General features: G+C 45.4%; 1 protein-coding gene across 2 annotated transcripts in view; it reads right to left on the reverse strand.

Annotated features, from left to right (window-relative positions):
- Positions 1 to 21111, reverse strand: part of LOC147103231 (amine sulfotransferase-like) — a 40986-nt gene extending 19875 nt beyond the window's left edge. For both annotated transcript variants that reach the window (XM_085962668.1, XM_085962669.1), the window contains exons 1-2: positions 20946 to 21111; positions 16416 to 16615 (exon numbers count right to left, since the gene is read on the reverse strand). In XM_085962668.1, the coding sequence (XP_085818794.1) occupies positions 16416 to 16615; positions 20946 to 21102 (357 nt within the window). In that variant the 5' untranslated portion in view covers positions 21103 to 21111. The remainder of the gene's footprint in view (positions 1 to 16415; positions 16616 to 20945) is intronic.
- Between the last annotated feature and the right edge of the window lie 18 nt (positions 21112 to 21129).

The raw sequence follows: 21129 nt of genomic DNA on the forward strand, positions 1-21129 counted from the left end.
CAACATTCAAGAAGCATTTGGATGAGCACTTGAAATGCCATTGCATACAAGGCTATGGACCAAATGCTGGAAAATGGGATTAGACTGGACAGGGATGGATGGGCGGCGCAGACACGATGGGCCGAAGGGCCTCTTTCTGTGCTGTAAAACTCTATGACTATGACTCTATGACTAAGCCTGTTCACAAGATCACAAGGTACTTATGGATCAGGAAGGCCCTCTTAATTCATCCATCCATAAACCTACAGCATCCAACTGATTCCAGTGTTTCTTTCTAGTTATTTTCTGTCTTTGTATGAAAAGCACTTCCTGTTATCAGTCTTAAATTTATCTTTAACTATTTTGAACTTGTGGCTCCTTGTCCAACTCTCAATTTAATTTAAAGTAGCTTTCAGGATTTATCTTCTCCATTCCCTTGACTATGTTATTTTCCTCTATAAGATAACCACTTAAAAGCCTCCTTTCCATGCTGAAAAAGGCAAGTCTCTCCAGTCTGTACTCATAACGTAGTCCTCTGCCAATAGGGATCAGGCTCATGGCTCTTCATTGCCTATTCACATATTTTGTCCAGTTTATTCTATGAGATGCCTCCCCCAATTTCACTCCCCCACCTAATTTGGTATTGTCAGCAAATTTGATTAATTTGCATTGAGTTTCTGAATCCAATTCATTGTTTGAATTAGATACTTTAATGGTCCGAACACACAGCTCTGGGGCACCCCAATCAATGCTCCCACACCCCACCTAGACATTTTTTTCCCATTCGTTCACGGGATGTGGGCATCACTGGCAAGGCCTGCATTTATTGCCCATCCCTACTTGCCCTTGAGAAGGTGGTGGTGAGCTGTCTTCTTGAACCGCTGGTATACATCTTTGTACCGGTTTTTGATGCCACGGAGTGGCTTGCTGGGCCATTTCACAGGGCAGTCAACCACATTAATGTGGGTCTGGAGACACATATAGGCCAGACTGGGTAATGACAGCAGATTTCCTTCCCTAAAGGACATTAGTGAACCAGGCGGGTTTTTACGACATTCCGGTAGTTTCATGGTCACCATTACCAGCTATTTTTTTATTCCACATTTATTTAATTAACTGAATTAAAATTCACCAGCTGGCATGGTGGCGATTTGAATTCTGGATCATTAGTCCAGGTCTCTGAATTACTAGTCTAGTACCATAACCACTATGCTACCGTTCCCCTCAACAAGACTTCTCTAACATGTACCCATTCTTTTCAACCAATTTCTTACTCATTACATAAGAACATATGAAATAGGAGCAGGGGTGGGCCATTCGGCCCTTCAAGCATGCTCCGCCATTCAAGAAGATCATGGCTGATCTTCTACCTCAACTCCACCTTCCCTCTATGGCACGTATATGCTTCCTTCGGTAAGGAGACCAAAACTGTACACAATACTCCAGCTGTGGTCTCACCAGGGCCCTATATAACTGCAGTAAGACATCTTTACTCTTATACTCAAATCCTCTTGTAATAAAGGCCAACATACCATTTGCTTTCCTAATTGCTTGCTGTACCTGCATGTTAACTTTCATTGATTCGTGTACAAGGACACCCAGGTGCCTCTGAATACTAACATTTCCCAATCTCTCACCATTAAAAAAAATATTTGCCTTTTCCATTTTTCCTACCAAAGTGGATAACTCCACATTTCTCCACATTATATTCCATCTGCCATGTTCTTGCCCACTCATTTAACCTGTCTGTATCCCTTTGCAGCCTCTTTGCGTCCTCCTCACAACTTACTTTCCCACCTAGCTTTGTATCGTCAGCAAACTTGGATACATTACACTCGGTCCCCATTCTCAAGCTCTACCCTGAATCACAGTTAGCATAAAGATCGATCTGTATAGGAGCAAACCACTGGGCAGCAGTGAGATCAGTAATCTACAATCCAGACCCTGCAGCCTATCAGATTTCTAACCCAAAGAGAGCCCTTAACCTTCGGACTCACACAGATACGAGCTCACCAGTGTAACTGGCACTTTTAGTGCCCTCCTCGTCATTCCAAAAGACGTAAAAAACAACTTCTCACACTCCACCGTATTTCAGGTTCCCAATTGAATTACTAGATTTATTCATATTCATTTTAACAAGTAAAAGCACAGACATGTCAGCACAATTTTACACAACTCTCAGACTTTTCATAACGCACTCTGTTTTTTGCACCACAAATCTCTCTGTCCCTCCATAGAACCATAGCGGGGGAAATTGGCTTGCGCCCCAAAGGCTAACTTCGCCAGGGCGCTACTATTAGCACCCCTGCTCCTGAAATTCAATGGTAGCGCCCCAAGCAGGAGGCAGGGCGCTCCTGGAAGCGTTGGCGCTCCCATGGATTATCACAGCGCTACGTACAGCAGCGCCACGCTCGCCGGCACATAGTGCCGCGGTACTGCAGGCCTCCCTCCCCTGATTAAAGGGGAGGGGCCTAGCACAGCATGCGCGGCGATGACCTGGTAACTACAGGCCAGTCAGTCTAACGTCACTGGTGTATAAGTTAACATGAATTTCACAGGAGGTGTTAGCGGCGCCGCGCCCGGGCACTAGTTGCTATGCGCCCTCGGGGCGCTAAAGGGAGGCGCAAAGCAAGCGAATATTTCCCCCATAGTATTTTCCAGCACAAAAGGAGACTATTTGGCCTGTCGTGCCTGTGTGGCTCTTTGAAAGAGCTGTCCAATTAGTCCAACACCCCAGCTTTTTCCCCATAATCCTCTTCAAGTACCTGTCCAATTGCCTTTTGAAAGTTCCTATTGTAAAGTCTGTGGGTTGTGCAGTTAATAAATACACAGACTTCAGAAGTAACAAACAAACAGGTCTTTACTATTCGAAGGTCCGGGCGAATCTGCCCGAGTTATCCTGCCACAACACTTATATACTGGTGTGGTCACTGTCGGTATTACAGTATACAGAAACCAAACAAGTAGTGCCACACCTAAAGTAGTTCTCTTAAAGGTGAACGGTTACATTCAATAGTTCCCTTAAAGGTAGACGGGTACATACACTACAATCCTCCCTTTTTAGCTTATTACTTAGAGTCCCCGTTAAACATACATATCTTCAACTTCATATAACAATTTACAGATATAATCTCGGTGGGAACAGTTCACAGGTTCAGTCTCTGCGGAAACAGTTCATAGATTCAGTCTCTGATCTTGACTCGTTCCAAACAGTATCTCTTTGGGGTAGCTGGTTCACATGGCTAGCGTGACTCCTCCATAGCCTTTTTCTTGACGTAACAGCTTGAACTTTCGTCCTGTAGAACCAGCAGTGCGGACTTTTACAACCAACTGGCTGTCTTGCTAATTTCCGGTTTTTCAACAATTTAGCTCCTTTCGTAGTAATATTCAGTGTCACTCAACAGGTCATGGTAATATTCGGGTTCGTCCTGAGTTAGGCCAGCGAGAGAGCCTTCTTCTTCCTCCTCACCCATCTGGACGTTAGCTGACGGTGGTTCCTTCCCTAGACATCTTTCTTGAAAAGACTTCTTCATGCATTCATATTCATCCCGCTCTTCCTGGGTTATCTGCCATTCCTTCACGACGGACCTCATTTGTGAGTTCAATACCTTCCCTTCCATCGGGAATTGCGTTATCAGGCTATTTAATCCTTCTACTGACGTAACTGTTTCCACATTCTTCTGTTCACCTTGACGTGATTCAACGTACTTTTGGCATCCTTGTAAAATCTGTGTTGCCACCTCAGCTATCTCCGTGACTTTTGAGAGCTCCGAACTCCTTCCCCCTGAAGATTGAAGCTCGTGTTCAGATTGTTCCCCTTGCAGAGTCTTGTCCTTCAGCATATGAAGGAGTTGGCTGACCGTTAACTCTTCCCTGGGAACACGGTGGATCAGAGTCTTCTCCATTTCATCCACCTTTTCCTCCAATGCTTCCACCTTCTGTTCCTCTTGTACTTTGGCTTTCAGCGCTCGGAAAAGTTGCGCCCTGATGCTCTCTAGTTCATGTTCAGGGACCATTCTTACAGTCTCTGAGTTTCTTACAGTTTCCTTTTCTTCCACTGAAAGGATTCCCAGTTGAATCTGTTCTTCAAGTTGTTGAACCTCGGTCATTGCCGCCTCATATTTGTCTTGGGTTTCCTTCAATATTTTTATGAGTTCTTGGACATCCTGTCTTTCATGTTCTGCCATGTTTTTCACCTCTAATTTCTCATCTATGGATGGAACTTCTACCGATGAGTCTGTCTTGGCCTTGAGCTCATCAAGAATTTCCTGCAGCCTTTGGACTTCTTGCTCATGTTCAACCTTTAGTTGTTCATATGCTTCTACTGAAACTAGCTTTCCGGAGGTTGCCGAGTTAACCCCCTCCAGAATTGTAGCCTGGGCCTGTTCATACTGTTCTTTCGACTTCTCACACTCTGCTTGTAAGGAGTCGTAGAGAAGAACTGGAATAACATCCTGGCTTCCTGAAGATTCCTCTTCATTTGCTTCTTTCGCAATTTCCTGTTGGAGTTCAGCCAAGGCTGCTATGCTATCTGCCTCTCGAAGTCTCACTGCCATCAAATCTTCTTTATTCTTGCAGTCTATCTCAGCCATTTTCCGTTTACTTTCATTTAACTGAGTGAGTAGTCCCTTATTCTGGGCTGAGAGATATTGCACCCTCTCATGTAGACCATAGCACTCCTTCTCTGCTCGACATAGCTGGTTACTGCTGATTTGGTTCTGTGTTTCAAGTTCCAACATCCTTTGCTTAGCTTCTTTCAGTTTCGCCCCATAAGCTCCTCTTGCAACATGGCCACATTATTCACATCAGGTAAAGAAGCGTTTCTCTTTTCCATGTCCAAGATTTTTTTCTGCATCTCTTTAAGTGCACACTGCGATTCAGCTTCTCTTAATCTTGCCTGCCCTAGCTCCGTCTCCAATTGCAGAACAAAATCCTCAGTGTAGTGTGGTTTGCCTTTATGCTGTATCTCTAGATCATGCAAATATTCTAACTCCTGAACATTATAAGGGAGATGTGATCGGTAATTTGTCACAATGGCTCTATGGACGCTCTTTGCTTGAGCTAGCTGCCTCTGCTGTCTTTCCAGGTTCTCCCATTCGGTGTCCCAGAACTTTTCCATTGTTTTCATCTCTTGTACGAGACGGTAACTCAACTGTTCTAATTGTTGTCGTACTTTGAAATAAGTTTGAGTCCGAGTTCGGTGTTCTTCCGTCGTGGATAAGTCCTTAACTTGAACAGGCTCAGAATTCTCTGTCAAACTGAAGTTCTGCTCTGAAGCTTTATTCTTCTCGGTAGCATAAGCCTTTATGCATGTCTTCGTTTTCTCCACCATAGACGGCAAGTCCATTTTAGCCTTGTCTTCCATATTTGCGTTGGTCTTATCGTCATCCGTTTCAGAATCTGAGTTGATAGCTTGCACCGAGTCCTCACTCATTATGGCTTTTAGATAGTGCCATTCCATGTCTATTCTCTTGATCCACTCCCGTCCTAGAAGTGGTGGTCCCCCCTCAGATAATACGTACAAGTTCATTCTTGGGTGTTCTTTACCCCTATCTCTCACCTTGACTCTTATCTTCCCCATGGGGTATACCTTATGCCCCGTGTATGTCTGCAATACGAACTTGGTATTTCTTAAGGGTATGTGAGAGAATAGCCGGTGGTAGTCCCTTCGATTTATGACTGATAGAGCTGATCCAGTGTCCAACTCCATTCTTACTTGGACTCCAGCTATTTTTAGTATGACCCAGATAGTTTGTAGGTCAGCTTCCTTACTCACATTGTGAATTCTCAGACTACCCAGCTCCTGGCTGTTTGGGTCTGAGTCTGAATTCTGTTCGTCTGAACTCTTCTCAGCCACCTTGTGTACCTTGTTGTACTTTTCTTGTGGTGGCTTCCTTTGGTTGTTGGTCTTCTTCCCTGACCGGCATACCTTAGCGATGTGACCCAGTTTGCCACATTTCCTACATTCTTGGTTCTTAAACCAGCATTGATTCTGGTCGTGTGTTGTCTTCCCACAACGGTAGCATTTTATTGTGCTCGAAGTAATTTGGTCCACCCCTCGTGCCGCCGCCTTTAGCTGCATTTGCGCCGTTCCTTTCGCTGCGGCTTCGTGCGATGCAGCTATGAGGACAGCCCTGTCCAGTATGAGGTCATTTTCTTCCAGTAGTCGCTTCTGCGTTCCTTCTTTGGACAATCCGCATACGAACTTGTCACGCAGTGCCTCTGTCAGATTCCCTCCGAACTGGCAGTATTTCGCTAGCCTACGCAGTTCGACCAAGTATTCCGCATTGCTTTCGTCTTTCCTCTGCGTTCTTGCGTAGAATTTGAATCGTTCAGCCAGCATCAACGGTGTGGGGTTCAAGTGATCCTTCAGCACTGCTACCATATCATCGAAAGTCTGATCTGCCGGTTTAGCTGGTGAGAGAAGATGCTTCAACAACCCAAATGTTTTCGCACCCATCATGTTAAGTAAGGTTAAAGCTTTTTCATCCTTAGCTATTTTGTTAGCCTTACAATGTATCTCAATACATTCTACGTACGTGGCCCAGTCTTCTATCTCCGAATTGAACTTGTTGATGTCCGCCCGCTTAGGCATCTTCCTTTCCTTGGGTACAACACAAGTATTTCTTTAAATATCCTTATTTATTTGTTTATTTCTAAGATGGCGGGTTTCCCGCGAAAATGGCGGTTTCCCGCTCTTTCCTTCTCGCCCCGCCCACTTCAATGGCGGTTTCCCGCATTTCTTCCCGGTGGAAGGGGTACGCTTCCCCCACAGCGGACAGGTTCAGCCGCTGGGCTGGCTTCTACACAGCTCCCCTTACTCGGCTCTGTCTTTTCCTCCCGCCCGCACGGCTCTACCGGCGCTGGGTACACCCCGTTAACGGAGGACAGTTCAGCCGCTGGACTGGCTCTCGCGCAGTCTCTCTCTCCGTACCCGGCTCTGTCGCTCTCTCTCCCGCACGTTCGGTTCCACCGGCTGTGGGTACCCCGTTGGTGGAGAACAGCTCAGCCGCTGGACTGGCTCTCGCGCAGTCTCTCTCCCCTTGCTCGGCTCTGTCTCTCTTTCCCACCCGCACGGTTCCTGTTCACCTCCCAGCCCTCTCGCAGACCGGTGTTTCCCTCCCCGGCTGCAGCTGGGTTTCTCTTCCCGCGCCTACTCCCAGTCTCAGCGCTTCGTGGCTGCGGTCGCTGCCCGGCTTTTCCCGCCGATCGAGGTCCGACTGTCTCACGACGCCGTTGGACCCGACTTTCTGACCGACTCCGTTCCCCCTCGACCGTGGTCGAGTGCACAGCCCGTATCCTCCGGATATTCTCTGCACCTTCCCCTACTCACAGTCTCCGCGGCCGCCTTGTTTCCAGCTGATCGGCTCACTCCGCACCGTGGTAGAAGGGTAGTCAGTGCCTGTTGCAGATGGAAGCTTTTGTTGCTAAAGTCTTCCTCCGTCCTCCTGCTGCAGCCTCGTGTTTTCTTTCAGCAGCACAACGAGGGCGGTTGCCTCTCTTCGACGCTCTTCGTTGCTTTGGTAGTCTTGCCGCAGGGTACGATCGGACTCGTCGCCACTGTAAAGTCTGTGGGTTGTGCAGTTAATAAATACACAGACTTCAGAAGTAACAAACAAACAGGTCTTTACTATTCGAAGGTCCGGGCGAATCTGCCCTAGTTATCCTGCCACAACACTTATATACTGGTGTGGTCACTGTCGGTATTACAGTATACAGAAGCCAAACAAGTAGTGCCACACCTAAAGTAGTTCTCTTAAAGGTGAACGGTTACATTCAATAGTTCCCTTAAAAGGTAGACGGGTACATACACTACACCTATGGAATCTGTTTCCACCACCCTTTCAAGTAGTGCGTTCCAGATCTCAACAATCCTGTGTGAAAAAAAATTCTCATTTCCCCTCTAGCTCTTTTTCCAATTATTTTAAATCTGTGACCTCTGGTAACTGACCTACTTGCCAGAGGAAACATCTACTTGCTCTATCAAAGGCCCTCACAATTCTGAATATCACTATTAGGTCTCCCCCTAACCTTCTCTGCTCTAAGGAGAACAAGGCCAGCTTCTCCAATCTCTCCACATAACTGAAGTCCCTTATCCCTGGTATCATCCTGGTAAACCTCCTCTGTATTCTCTCCAATGCCTTGACATCCTTCCTAAAGTGTGGTGTCCAGAATTGTACACAATACTCCAGCTGAGGCCCAATTGGTAATTTGTAAAGGTTTAGCATGACTTCCTTGTTTTTATATTCAGTGCCCCTATTTACAAAGCCAAGTATCCCATATGCTTTTTAACCGCCTGATCAACTTGCCCTGCCACGTCCAAAGATTTGTGAATATGCACCCCAGGTCCTTCTTCTCTTGCACCCCCTCAAAATAGTACCTTTCACATTATACTGCCTCTCCATGTTGTTCCTCCCAAAGAGCGTCACTTTACACTTATCTGCATTAAATTGTATCTGCCATGTGTCTGCCCATTTCATCAGTCTGTCTATGTCCTCCTGAGGACATTTGGGAGGACTCGTAAAAATCAACATTTCATTGTGCAGTACACACGTCTGCTGCATATATGACAAATAAAATTGAATTGAATTGACTATTTACTAATTTGCAAAGTTTTGTATCATCAGCAAACTTCGAAACTGTACTCCCTCTACCCAAGTCCAAGTCATTTATATATAAGAAAAGCAATTGTCCTAATACTGACCCCGGGTGACCCTGCTGCAAACTTTAATCTAGTCAGAAAAATATCCATTCACCACTACTCTCTGTCTCCTATCCCTTAACCAAAGTTACCACCGTCCCTTTAATACCATGTGCTTCTAATATCCAAATAATTCTGTTACGTGGCACTTTATCAAATGCCTTTTGAAAGTCCATATATACAGCATCTACTGCACTACCTTCATCAGCCCTCTCTGTTACTTCATCAAAGAACTCAATCAGGATAGTCAGGCACAATTTGCCTTTAACGAATCATGTTTCTCCAAGTGAGAATTAGTTTTGTCCTTGACAATGGCCTCTAGTAGTTTATCCACCAGTGACGTTGGACTGACTGCCTATAGTTACCAGGTTTATCCCTCTCCCCTTTTTTGAATAAGAGTATAAGATTTGAAATCCTCCAGTCCTCTGGCACCACCCCCATATCCAAGGAGGATTGGAAGATTGTGGTCAGAGCTTCTGCTACCTCCACCCTTGCTTTCCTCAGCAACTTAGGATGCATCCCATCTGGACCGGGTGACTTGTTAACTTTGAGTGATGCCAACCTATTTAGCAACTTCTATATCTATTTTTATCCTATCCAATATCTCTATGCCCTCCCCCTCGACTTCAAAATTAACTTCATCCTCCTCTTTTGTGAAGACAGATGTAAAGTATTCATTCAGTCATGCCATTTCTGTCCTAATCGGTCCCACCGTTCTTTTATAAAAGATTATTGGATGCCCTGTTATTTCACCCACTAATCTTTTCTCATATTATCTCTCTTACTTTCTTTCATCTTTTTCAATTTCCCCCTGCACTCTCTGTATACTGCCTGGTTTTCTATTGTATTCTGTACCAGACTATTTCAGAAACCTCCTATTTCTGTTTTATTTTAACCTCTATTTCCTTTGTCATCCAGGGAGCTCTAGCTTTGGATGCCCTATCTTTCCTCACAGGAATATGCTTGGTTTGTACTAGAACCATCTCCATCTTGAAGGCTTGCCATTGCTCATTAACTGTTTTCCTGGCCAATCTTTGTTTCCAGTCCACCTGTGCTAGATCCCATCTCAAATCACTGAAATTGGCTCTCTTCCAGTTGGGTATTTTCACTGTCTATTTTTTTGTCCCTTTCCGTAACTACTTTAAACCTAATTGGATTGTGATCACTGTTACCCAGATGTCCGGCACTGACTCAATGGGCCGAATGGCCTCCTTCTGTGCCGTTATGACTCTATGACTTATGGCTCTATGTTCTCCCAATGAAACAAACTCCACTTGCCCAACCTCATTCCCTAGAACTGGATCCAGCGCTGCTTCCTTCTTCATTGGGCTAGAATGATATTGATTAAGAAATTTCTCCTGTAGCATTTTAGGAATTCTTCACCTGCCTTGCCCTTTACTTTGTTTCTCCCCCAGCCTATATTACGGTAATTGAAGTCCCCTACTATTACTGCTCTATTATTTTTACATTTCTCTGAAATTTTCCCACAGATTTGCTTCTCTATCTCCTTCTCACTATTTGGGGGTCTATAGTAAACAGTTCCTTTTCTGTTCCTTAACTCTAATCAAATAGATTCAGTCTTTGAACCCTCTAGTATATCGTCCCTCTGTAGAACTGTAATATTATCCTTGTTCAATATTGCCACCCCCACCCTTTCTTTTTTCCTTCTTTATCCCTCCTGACTGCATTGTGGCCAGGAATGTTTAGTTCCCATTCCTGCCCATCTTTAAGCAAGGTTTCCGTTATAACCACTATATCATAACCCAATGTGGTAACTTGTGCCAGCAGCTAATCAACCTTATTTGTCACACCTCTTCTTAACACACATGCATTCCAACACCATGCTAGTCTGCTTTGATTTTTTCCTCCATCTAATTCCTGCTCTTTCTACATGATTCTTTATTCTGTTGCTGTTTGTCCCTCCCAGTTCCCTATTCACCTTTTCTCTCCTCTCTGCTGCTATGTCCTGGTTCCCCTCCCCCTGCCAAATTAGTATAAACCCTCTCCATTGCACTAGTTAACCTCCCCATGAGGACATTGGTACACCGGCTCACTGTCTTTTACATTGTACATTTAATGCACGGTGTTGTATCTATGCTTTAATGCGTTCAATCAAGCTTGTAGATACGTCGAATTAAATCAGAGTCAGGCAGACAGGCTTCTAACTGTGATCTTTACTTTATTGGTAAAATGGCTGACTGCAGCTTTCCCGGGTAATTCCCATAATGCAATGCACATTACATTACCGTATTGACTGCTGTCAAACTCGCAATCAATACACGACACACGGGCCCTTTCAATTTAAAGGAACAGGCTGCACAGAACAAAACGCCGCTTACTTGGAACATTGGTTCTGGAGTTCCCACATGGCACAGGATGTGCATGCGATGGGCCTCAGCTGTCCTGCCATGTTAGCTAACAGTTATTTAAAATTGTTTGTTTAGCTTCAAGGCTATTTAACTGTTTAGCTAATACTAAAACAAAGAATAACCAATAAATAAAACACCACCCACTATAAGCACTAAAAAAATCTAATCACACTAACCACTAAACAAAATACTTAAACTAACTTATCACTAACCATCAAAATCACTCACCAATAAACTAAATAATTACCTGTCACTTACCCCCACCACTCCTCGTGTTGTGACGTCGCTTTTTGATTTTTCAGTCTATTTCAGACTCTAACGCCATGACGGTTCCCAGTGAATCTCTGTGTTGCACCCCTCTTCTTTTTGTTCTCATTTCCCCCAGCAGTCCCAATCCCGGTGCATATAAATCCTGTTTCTCGTAAGTGGCTCAGAGCTTAAGTGAATTCAATATTGCTTTAAAAATGCTGACCTGTCTTGCAGACAGATGGGCCAATTCTAAGGAGGAGGCGGACCTGTGTGGGAGCGGCAGCGGGACCTGAGAGAAGGCGGAGCGTCCATAAAGGAGCGTGGCAGAGGAGGCCTGACACCGGAGGAGGCGGACCTGTGTGAGAGCGGCAGCGAGACCCGAGAGAAGGCGGAGCAGCCATAAAGGAGTGCTGCAGAGGAGTGCTGTGAGTTAGGAAAGAGTCCGAGAGTGGGAGCAGTCAAACAGCAACAACTGCGAAGCCGCTAAAGTGACGTCACAACCAGGGAAGGAGCTGATTGGTAAGTAGGACCGGGTGAGTATTTCTACAGTGCAGTCGTTGAAGTAAAAGTAAGGTCTCTAGTTTAGAGTAAGTAGTGTTTAAAGTGAAGTAAGGTCCCTAGTGTATTTAATATTCTTTAATTTAAAGGAAGTAAAGGGAGTAAGTTAAGGTTAGGACATGGCAGGGCAGCTCGGCAGTGTGGAGTGCTCCTCCTGTGCTATGTGGGAAGTCAGGGACACTTTCGGTGTCCAGGGCGAACACATGTGCAGGAAGTGTCTCCAGCTGCAGCTACTAGAAATCCGCGTTTCGGAGCTGGAGCTGCGGCTGGAGTCACTGTGGAGCATCCACGAAGCTGAGATCTTTGTGGATAGCACGTTTAATGAGGTGGTCACACCGCAGGTAAAGACTGCAGAGGCAGATAGGGAATGGGTGACCGCCAGACAGATTAAAAGAACTAGGAAGGTAATGCAGGAGTCCCCTGGGTCCATCTCCATCTTCAACAGATTTTCTGTTTTGGATACTGCTGGAGGAGCTGGTATCTCGGGAATGCAGCAAGAGCCAAGTCCGTGGCACTACGAGTGGCTCAGCTACACAGGAGGGGAGGAAAAAGAGTGGGAGAGCAATAGTGATAGGGGATTCTATCGTAAGGGGAACAGATAGACGTTTCTGTGGCCGCAGACATGATTCCAGGATGGTATGTTGCCTCCTTGGTGCCAGGGTCAAGGATGTCACTGAACGGCTGCAGGGCATTCTGAAGGGGGAGGGCAAACAGTCAGTGGTCGTGGTTCACATTGGTGCCAACGACATAGGTAGAAAGAGGGATGAGGTCCTGCAACAAGAATTTAGAGAGCTAGGTAGCAGATTAAAAAGCAGGACCTCAAACGTTGTAATCTCTGGATTACCCCTGGTGCCATGTGCTAGTGAGTACAGGAATAGTGGTTGAGGGAGGGACAGGACTGACAGCTCAATGTTCCGGGGTATAGAATCTTCAGGCAAGACAGAGGGGGGTGTAAAAGAGGGGGTGTCGCAATATTAATCAAGGAGTCAATTACTGCTGTAAGGAGGGATGATCTCTTAGCAGGTTCCTCTAATGAGGCCATATGGGTGGAACTTAAAAACAAAAAGGGGGCAAGCACTTTGCTGGGAGTGTACTATAGGCCCCCAAAACAGTCAGGGGGAGATAGAGGAACAGATATGTAGGCAAATCTCAGAAGTGTAGAAATAATAGGGTAATAATAGTAGGGAATTTCAACTTCCCCAATATTAACTAGGATAGTCAAGAGTGCGAAAGGCTCAGAGGGTGCGGAATTCTTAAAGTGCATCCAGGAGAGCTTTTTGAGCCAGCATGTAGAAAGTCCTACAAGAGAGGCTGGACCTATTTCTAGGGAATGTAGCCAGGCAAGTGGTAGAAGTGTCAGTAGGAGAGCATTTTGGTGACAGTGACCATAATTCGGTGAGATTTAAGGTAGTCATGGAAAAGGACAAAGATGGACCGGAAATAAAGGTTTTAAATTGGGGGAAGGCCGACTTTAATATGATAAGGCAGGATCTGGCCAAAGTGGATTGGGATAAGCTACTTGTAGGAAAATCCACATTAGTGGGAGTCTTTCAGAAAGGAAATAGAGGGAGTACAACGCCAACATGTTCCCGTAAAGGTCAAGGGTGGGACCAACAAGCCCAGGGAACCCTGGATGTCAAGGGATATACAAGAATGGATTAGGAAAAAAAGGGAGGCTTTTAGCAGATACAAAGGACTAAAAACAGTGGAAGCCCTAGAGGAGTATGGAAAGTGCTTAAAAAAGAATTTAGGAGGGCGAAGAGGGGGCATGAAAAAACACTGGCGGGCAAAATAAAGGAAAATCCCAAGGTGTTTTATAAGTATATTAAGGGCAAGAGGATAACCAGGGAAAGAGTAGGGCTCATTAGGGACCAAAGTGGCAATCTGTGTGTAGAGCTGGAAGATGTGGGTGAGGTTTTAAATTAATATTTTGCATCTGTGTTCACTATGGAGAAGGACGATGTAGGCATAGAAATCAGGCAGGGGGATTGTGATATACTTGAACAAATTAGCATCGAGAGGGAGGAGGTACTAGCGGTTTTAGCGGGCTTAAAAGTGGATAAATCCCCAGGCCCAGATGAGATGTATCCCAGGCTGCTGTGTGAGGCAAGGGAAGAGATTGCAGGGGCTCTGACAAATTTTCAGAACCTCTCTGGCCACAGGGGAGGTGCCAGAGGACTGGGGGACAGCTAACGTAGTACCATTATTCAAGAAGGGTAGTAGGGATAAACCAGGGAATTACAGGCCAGTGAGCCTAACATCAGTGGTAGGGAAATTATTGGGAAAAAATTCTGAGGGACATAATTAGTCTCCACTTGGAGAGGCAAGGATTAATCAGGGATAGTCAGCATGGCTTTGTCAGGGGGAGATCATGTCTAACCAATTTGATTGAATTTTTCGAGGGGGTGACTAGGTGTGTGGATGAGGGTAGTGCAGTTGATGTAGTCTACATGGACTTCAGTAAGGCTTTTGACAAAGTACCGCATGGGAAACTGGTCAAGAAGGTAAGAGCCCATGGGATCCAGGGCAATTTGGCACATTGGATCCAAAATTGGCTTAGTGGCAGGAGGCAGAGGGTGATGGTCAAAGGTTGTTTTTGTGACTGGAAGCCTGTGTCCAGTGGTGTACCGCAGGGATCGGTGCTGGGTCCCTTGCTGTTTGTAGAGTACATTAATGATTTAGATATGAATGTAGGAGGTATGATCAGTAAGTTCGCAGATGACACGAAAATTGGTGGAGTGGTAAATAGCGAGGAGGGAAGCCTCAGGCTACAGGACGACATAAACGGGTTGGTTAGATGGGCAGAACAGTAGCAAATGGAATTTAACCCTGAAAAGTGTGAGGTGATGCATTTTGGGAGAACTAACAAGGCAAGGGAATACACAATGAATGGTAGGATCCTAGGGAGGACAGAAGATCAGAGGGACCTTGGTGTGCATGTACATAGATCCCTGAAGGCAGCAGGACAGGTAGATAAGGTGGTTAAAAAGGCATATGGGATACTTGCCTTCATTTGCCAAGGCATAGAATATAAGAGCAGGGAGGTTATGATGGAGCTGTACAATACGCTAGTTAAGCCACAGCTGGAATACTGTGTGCAGTTCTGGTCGCCACATTATAGGAAGGATGTGATTGCATTGGAGAGGGTGCAAAGGAGATTCACCAGGATATTACCTGGAGTGCTTCAGCTATAAAGAGAGACTGGACAGGCTGGAGTTGTTTTCCTTAGAGCAGCGAAGGCTGAGGGGGGACCTGATTGAGGTGTACAAAATTATGAGGGGCATAGATAGGGTAGATAGAAAGGAACTTTTACCCTTAGTAGAGGGGTCAATAACCAGGAGGCATAGTTTCAAGGTAAGGGGCAGGAGGTTCAGAGGGGATTTGAGGAAAATCTTTTCACCCAGAGGGTGGTTGGAATCTGGAACTCACTGCCTGAAAGGGTGGTAGAGGCAGGAACCCTCACAACATTCAAGAAGCATTTAGATAAGCACTTGAAATGCCATAGCATACAAGGCTATGGACCAAGTGCTGGAAAATGGGATTAGAATAGATAGGGCTTGATGGCCGTCGCGGACATGATGGGCCGAAGGGCCTCTTTCTGTGCTGTATAGATCTATGACTCTAATTGGCCAAAATTCAAGTTCATGGAGTCAATTTACTTAATGCCAGCTGCCACCATTTTGAAAGGGGTCTTCCCTCGGGCAGCTGTTGGCGGCGGTAGGCTACTTTACTTTGCAAATCAAGTTCCTATGATGTAGTTAAGATCCTGATTACAATTTTAAGGGACACGTGGGCGGGAAGTATGTACTGTGCATCAGGCGGCATCAGGACGGCCAATTGGTGCCCTTAGCTCGCCGGTTCTATTTAAATTAGGCCCAGACCCCCAGAATGGGCAGCCGACCGGAGTTAAAAGCTACCCGAATGGGCAAATATTTCAATTTCGGTGGGCGTGTAAAATGGGCGGTAGAGGAAGGGCAGCTTGTTATAGGCCCTGCATAATTTTCCTAACCGTTTACTTAGAAGTTGGAAGTCTGAGGATCAAGAACAATACACTCTAGAGGAATTGCCATCTTTCAGCTGTCTTAAAGCTTAAAGGCACAACCCTGCCTTATATTTTATTTTTCTTTTATAAATTAAAAGCTATGTCCAAGGCTACCCCAATGTAAATGTATACATGGCATCTGAACCTGTCATACTGAGGGAGTGCCCAGCAACACAGACTTGGTTGAGGCTGCTGTCTTTCAAGGCAACCATAGAGGTAACATTGATCAGCAGTAGAAGTAGCCACAGTAGTGTGATAATTGTAGGTTTTAGTTATTCCAGAAGAAAATATATCCCATTGACTAAAGAAATATCACCAATATGCTGCTAGAACATTATAGCAACAGTAGGATCAGTGTTTGTTTTCTGCACATTTGAACCAGATAATAATTCAAAAAATGTAACCATTGCTGAAAAATATATTGGTCAATATAGCTACAGGTAACAAAATGCAATATCAATGTATCGAGCAACTCTTATTATGTTCTAGTTCTAGTTAAAGTTTGGTAAAAACACACCTTGATCATTTTGTTTTTCACGGTATTTGGAGCCATGTGGTAGTTCAAGTGTGCTGTCAACAGCTGATAGTCAGTGCAACCTGGCTTGAACGTGGCATGGTCCACCCATGGAGCTCTTTCATAGAGGATGTTGTCTTTTACAGAATCAATATTGCCACTGGTTAAAATCAGACTTGTGATCTGCTGCATCCAAGTAGTTCCTGAATCAAAGGGCATAAAATAATTACTGGTAAAAGCAGGTTGGAAAATGGTACTTTACTTTCGCAAAGTTGGTGAGGGGAGCTTCTTCTTCAAGTCTATGATGTCATTTCTTATTAACTTTATGAATAAGATTTCTGTGAGTTTCATTATTAATAGCAATATCGTCACAAAAGTAGCATCTCTGTGGTTACAAGGGGAGACTGTTTCATGCTTTGTGCCAGTGGTGCACATGTGCACTCAATGCAGGAAGATCAGAATACTTGGGGGAATGTTTTCTTTCATTCATTCACGGGATGTGGGCATCGCTGGAATGGCCAGCATTTATTGCCCATCCCTAATTGCCCTTGAGAAGGTGGTGGTGAGCTGCCTTCTTGAACCGCTGCAGTCCGTGTGGTGAAGGTACTCCCACAGTAGGGAGAGAGTGCCAGGATTTTGACCTAGCAATGATGAAGGACTGGCGATATATTTCCAAGTCAGGATGGAGTGCGACTTGAAGGTGATGGTGTACCCATGTCTATGTTGCCCATGTCCTTTTAGGTGCTGGAGATTGCGAGTTTGGGAGGTGCTGCCGAAGAAGCCTTGGCGAGTTTCTGCAGTGCATCTTATAGATGGTACACACTGCAGCCACGGTGGGCAGGTGGTGGAGGGAGTGAATGTTTAAGGTGGTGGATAGGGTGCCAATCAAGCGGGTTGTTTTTTCCTGGATGGTGTTGAGCTTCTTGAGTGTTGTTGGAACTACATTTATCCAGGCAAGTGGAGAGTATTCCATCACACTCCTGACTTGTGCCTTGTAGATGGTGGAAAGGCTTTCAGGGTGTCAGGAGGTGAGACACTCGCCACAGAATACCCATCCTTTGACCTCTTGTAGCCACAATATTTATGTGGCTGGTCCAGTTAAATTTCTGGTCAATGGTGACCCCCACGATGTTGATGGTAGGGGATTCGACGATGTTAATGCCATTGAATGTCAAGGGACAGTGGTTAAACTCTCTCTTATTGGAGGTAGTCATTGCCTGGTACTTGTGTAGCGTAGCGTGAATGTTACTTGCCACTTAACAGCCCAATTCTGAATGTCGTCCAGGTCTTGCTACATACGGGCATGGACTGCTTCATTATCTGACGAATTGCAAATGGAACTGAACACTGTGCAATCATCAGCGAACATCCTCACTTCTGACCCTATGATGGAGGGAAGCCAGTGGAGAGTATTCCCCCAATTTCAATTGACTTGAATTTTACTAGGGCTCCTTGATGCCACACTCGGTCAAATGCTGCATTGATGTCAAGGGCAGTCACTCTCACCTCACCTCTAGAATTTAGCTCTTTCGTCCATGTTTGGACGAAGTCTGTAATGAGGTCTAGAGCCACATGGTCCTGGCGGAATCCAAACTGAGCAGAAGTGAGCAGGTTATTGGTGAGTAAGTGCCCTTGATAGCACTGTCGACAACACCTTCCATCACCACCTGGCGCAGGCCCAGGCTGGCAGCTATGTCCTTCAGGACTCGGCCAGCTGGGTCAGTAGTGGTGCTACGGAGCCACTCTTGGTGATGGACATTGAAGCCCCCCAACCAGAGTACGTTCTATGTCATTGCTCTGAAAGTGCCAGGAGCACACTGCCCACTATTAAGTGTTTGAAATGTATTGGGTGTTCTAAATACCTACACAAATGGCATATGCCAGCCTCATTAAGGGTTTCAAAGTCATATAAATTCTTTCCATCACATTTTCCATGGATTGCTGCTGAAATGTAACATCATCAATGAAGGCCTGTTTAACATCAGTGAATTTGGTAACTCACTTCCTGGCGGTAAAGCGGTTTGGGGCAGTAAATCCTTGGCCCCACTCCCCTGGCATAAGGGCGAGGCTTCCACTCATGAACCCACCAAGGTACCTGGGGTTAGGGCAAGAGCACAGCACTTGCATGAGAGAGGCAAGTGACACAACACCATGGGTGTATCTTGGACATCTGCTGGCAGAGAGCACGGTAAATGCGGTGCCAGATGGTATCATGGGGGTGCCCACTGAAACAAGTGCTGGCAGATGGGCAGATCAGCCTATCTGCCTATCCCATCAGGCACTGGATGAATTTCCAGCTCTTCCAGGCCAGGACACCAGTAGGTCCCATGACTTGTATGTTGGGTTCATTCCAACATCAAGGTCACTCAGGACTAAGGAGGCCAGGGCTGAGAGAATTCATGGTGTAGAAATGTCCTACCCTAGGCCCTGCCCCCTCTAATGTCAGGGACAATATTTGGGCAGGCAGAAGATGAACCAATCCTGGGCCACAAAGAGAATACACAGCCTGGAGATTCTGAGCAGAGATTTGGTGATTCCAGAACCCACCAGCGCTTCGGCCTCTGTCGGGCCTCCTGTGCCCAACTTCCACCCTGGACTGTCAATGGGTCAGAAGACCGTCTTTTACAGATCTCCCTCTGATTATTCCTCTGCAACTCTTCCTTATCCTAAAGCTCTCTGAGGACAAGAGGAATTTACAGGGAATGCCAATTATAACAGTTTAGGCGAGAAGCTGCTTAAATATGTAAATCAGGGTCCGACACCAGTTGTAGAACCCCGATTGCAATTATCAGATACAAATGGGCCAAGCGTGCATCCTGCATCCGCCGCCTATTTGTGTCAGGCATTGCGAGACCTAACCAGTGGCCCTAAAGGGACCACTGAAGGCCGCTCACAAAATGTAATTTTTTTTTGGTGGAGCCCGAAGGAGGGGGACTGCTCCTCCTGGGCCCATGTAAAAACTCTGGCCCACTGCTAGCCCTTTCCAGGCCTTCCCTGGGATCGCTTTTCTCCCCAGTCTGGCCCAGCGTGAGAGCCAGGCAATTCCCACCCTCCCACAACAGGCAAGGTGCCCGTTTGGTGCCTGCAGCTCGCCGGGAGGAATTAAATGAAGCCGTAACCAAAAAGGGGTCAGACCTCCCGACACCAGTATCAAGCAGGCAACGCAACTGCCTTGCCCCAGTGAGTGAAAATGTGATCCTGAGGTGATGGCATGTTGGTTTTTACTTCTTTCTGGATAAGTTGGCACCTGTTGAGGGTGTGGTAGCACCCTTGCTTCTGAATCAGAAGGTCATGGGTTCAAGCCCCACTCCAGACTTGAGGCTGACTCTTCAGTGCAGTACTGAGGGAGTGCTGCTCTGTCAGAGTTGCCATCTTTTAGATGAGACATTAAACCAAGCCTCCATCTGCCTGCGCAGGTGGATATAAAAGATCCCATGGCACTTTTTGAAGAAGTGCGTAGGAGTTCTCTGAATCTCCTGGACAACATTTATCCCTCAACCAACATCACCAAAAACAGATTATCTGGTCATTTATCTCACTGATGTGTGCAAATTGGCTGCCACGTTTCCTAAATTATAATAGTGACCACTTCAAAGGCACTTCAATAGCCATAAAGTGCTTTGGTATGTCCTGAGGGCGTGAAAGGCACTGTATAAATGCAAATTCTTTCATTCTTACTAAAGTATCAAACTGAGAAACTTAAGTTGCAGTTGCCCACAGCTGTTGCATGATTAATTTTGTGATGTGCACGTTAAATAATTTGGCTGTTAAATGGATTCTTTATAATAGTGTCCATTATAAAGACATTCAATGGAAAGCAGTTTTAGTACTGTGTGTTTTGGATTCTTACATTGCTTGACTTGTTAGCCATGGGCTACATGTCAATCATAGTAACATATTTAGATATTGAAGGATGGCATGATGGCCCATGTTAGGCAAATCCTGCAGCTCTTGTTTTAAACCTCCTTGCATGTTGAATATTTTCAGAATCAACTATGCTATAAAAATACATTTTAACACACAGGCTCTTTACTTCTTATCAATATATCATAAAAATGGATTCTGTTGCCCTCTATGGCTTGGTTGGTTTGTGCACTGCCTAGATTTGAATGGAGTCGTATAAACCTGCAACAAACCCAGATTTGATTCATGGTCTGTGCTAAGTTAGCTAATCTCAACTGGAGCAACAGTAGTGTTTTTATAATTGGCTTCAAGATCCCTGGGCATGAGGAATAAATCCATAAACGTTTCTCGCTCCTAATCACTATTCAACGAGAAGGAGATTTTGTGGTCACTGGGCAAGGACAGTATTAGGCTTAGATGTGATGCTCCCTATGACATACTGACACTCGCTGTCTGAGCTGTGAAATACAAAATAAACACTTGGGCAAGGTGCTGGAGGGCAGCCAGAGCTTGTGGATGCAATCCCACTGCAAAAGGTGGTGGTTCACAAATAGAGGGTGGAAATTAAAGGGGGAAATTAATTGTGCAGCAACTCTGGACACAGCCTTATCAATTATGAGATATTCTGACCAGATTTGGGGTAAGTAACAATGAGCGGAGTATCTTGATCCATTTTGAAATCTTTCACCCATTCTAAGTGTTCAACTGTGTGTAGTGGTGAAATAAACGTGATGCCATTGTGTTGAAAATACTCGAAAGTTTGCTTGTTTTCTTCATTGTTGTCCATTGTGGATTTATTATCTAAAAAAGAAAA

Source organism: Somniosus microcephalus, chromosome 20, assembly GCF_052327205.1.
Source record: "Somniosus microcephalus isolate GS21.2 chromosome 20, FLI_Smic_1.0, whole genome shotgun sequence".
Lineage (NCBI taxonomy): Eukaryota > Metazoa > Chordata > Chondrichthyes > Squaliformes > Somniosidae > Somniosus > Somniosus microcephalus.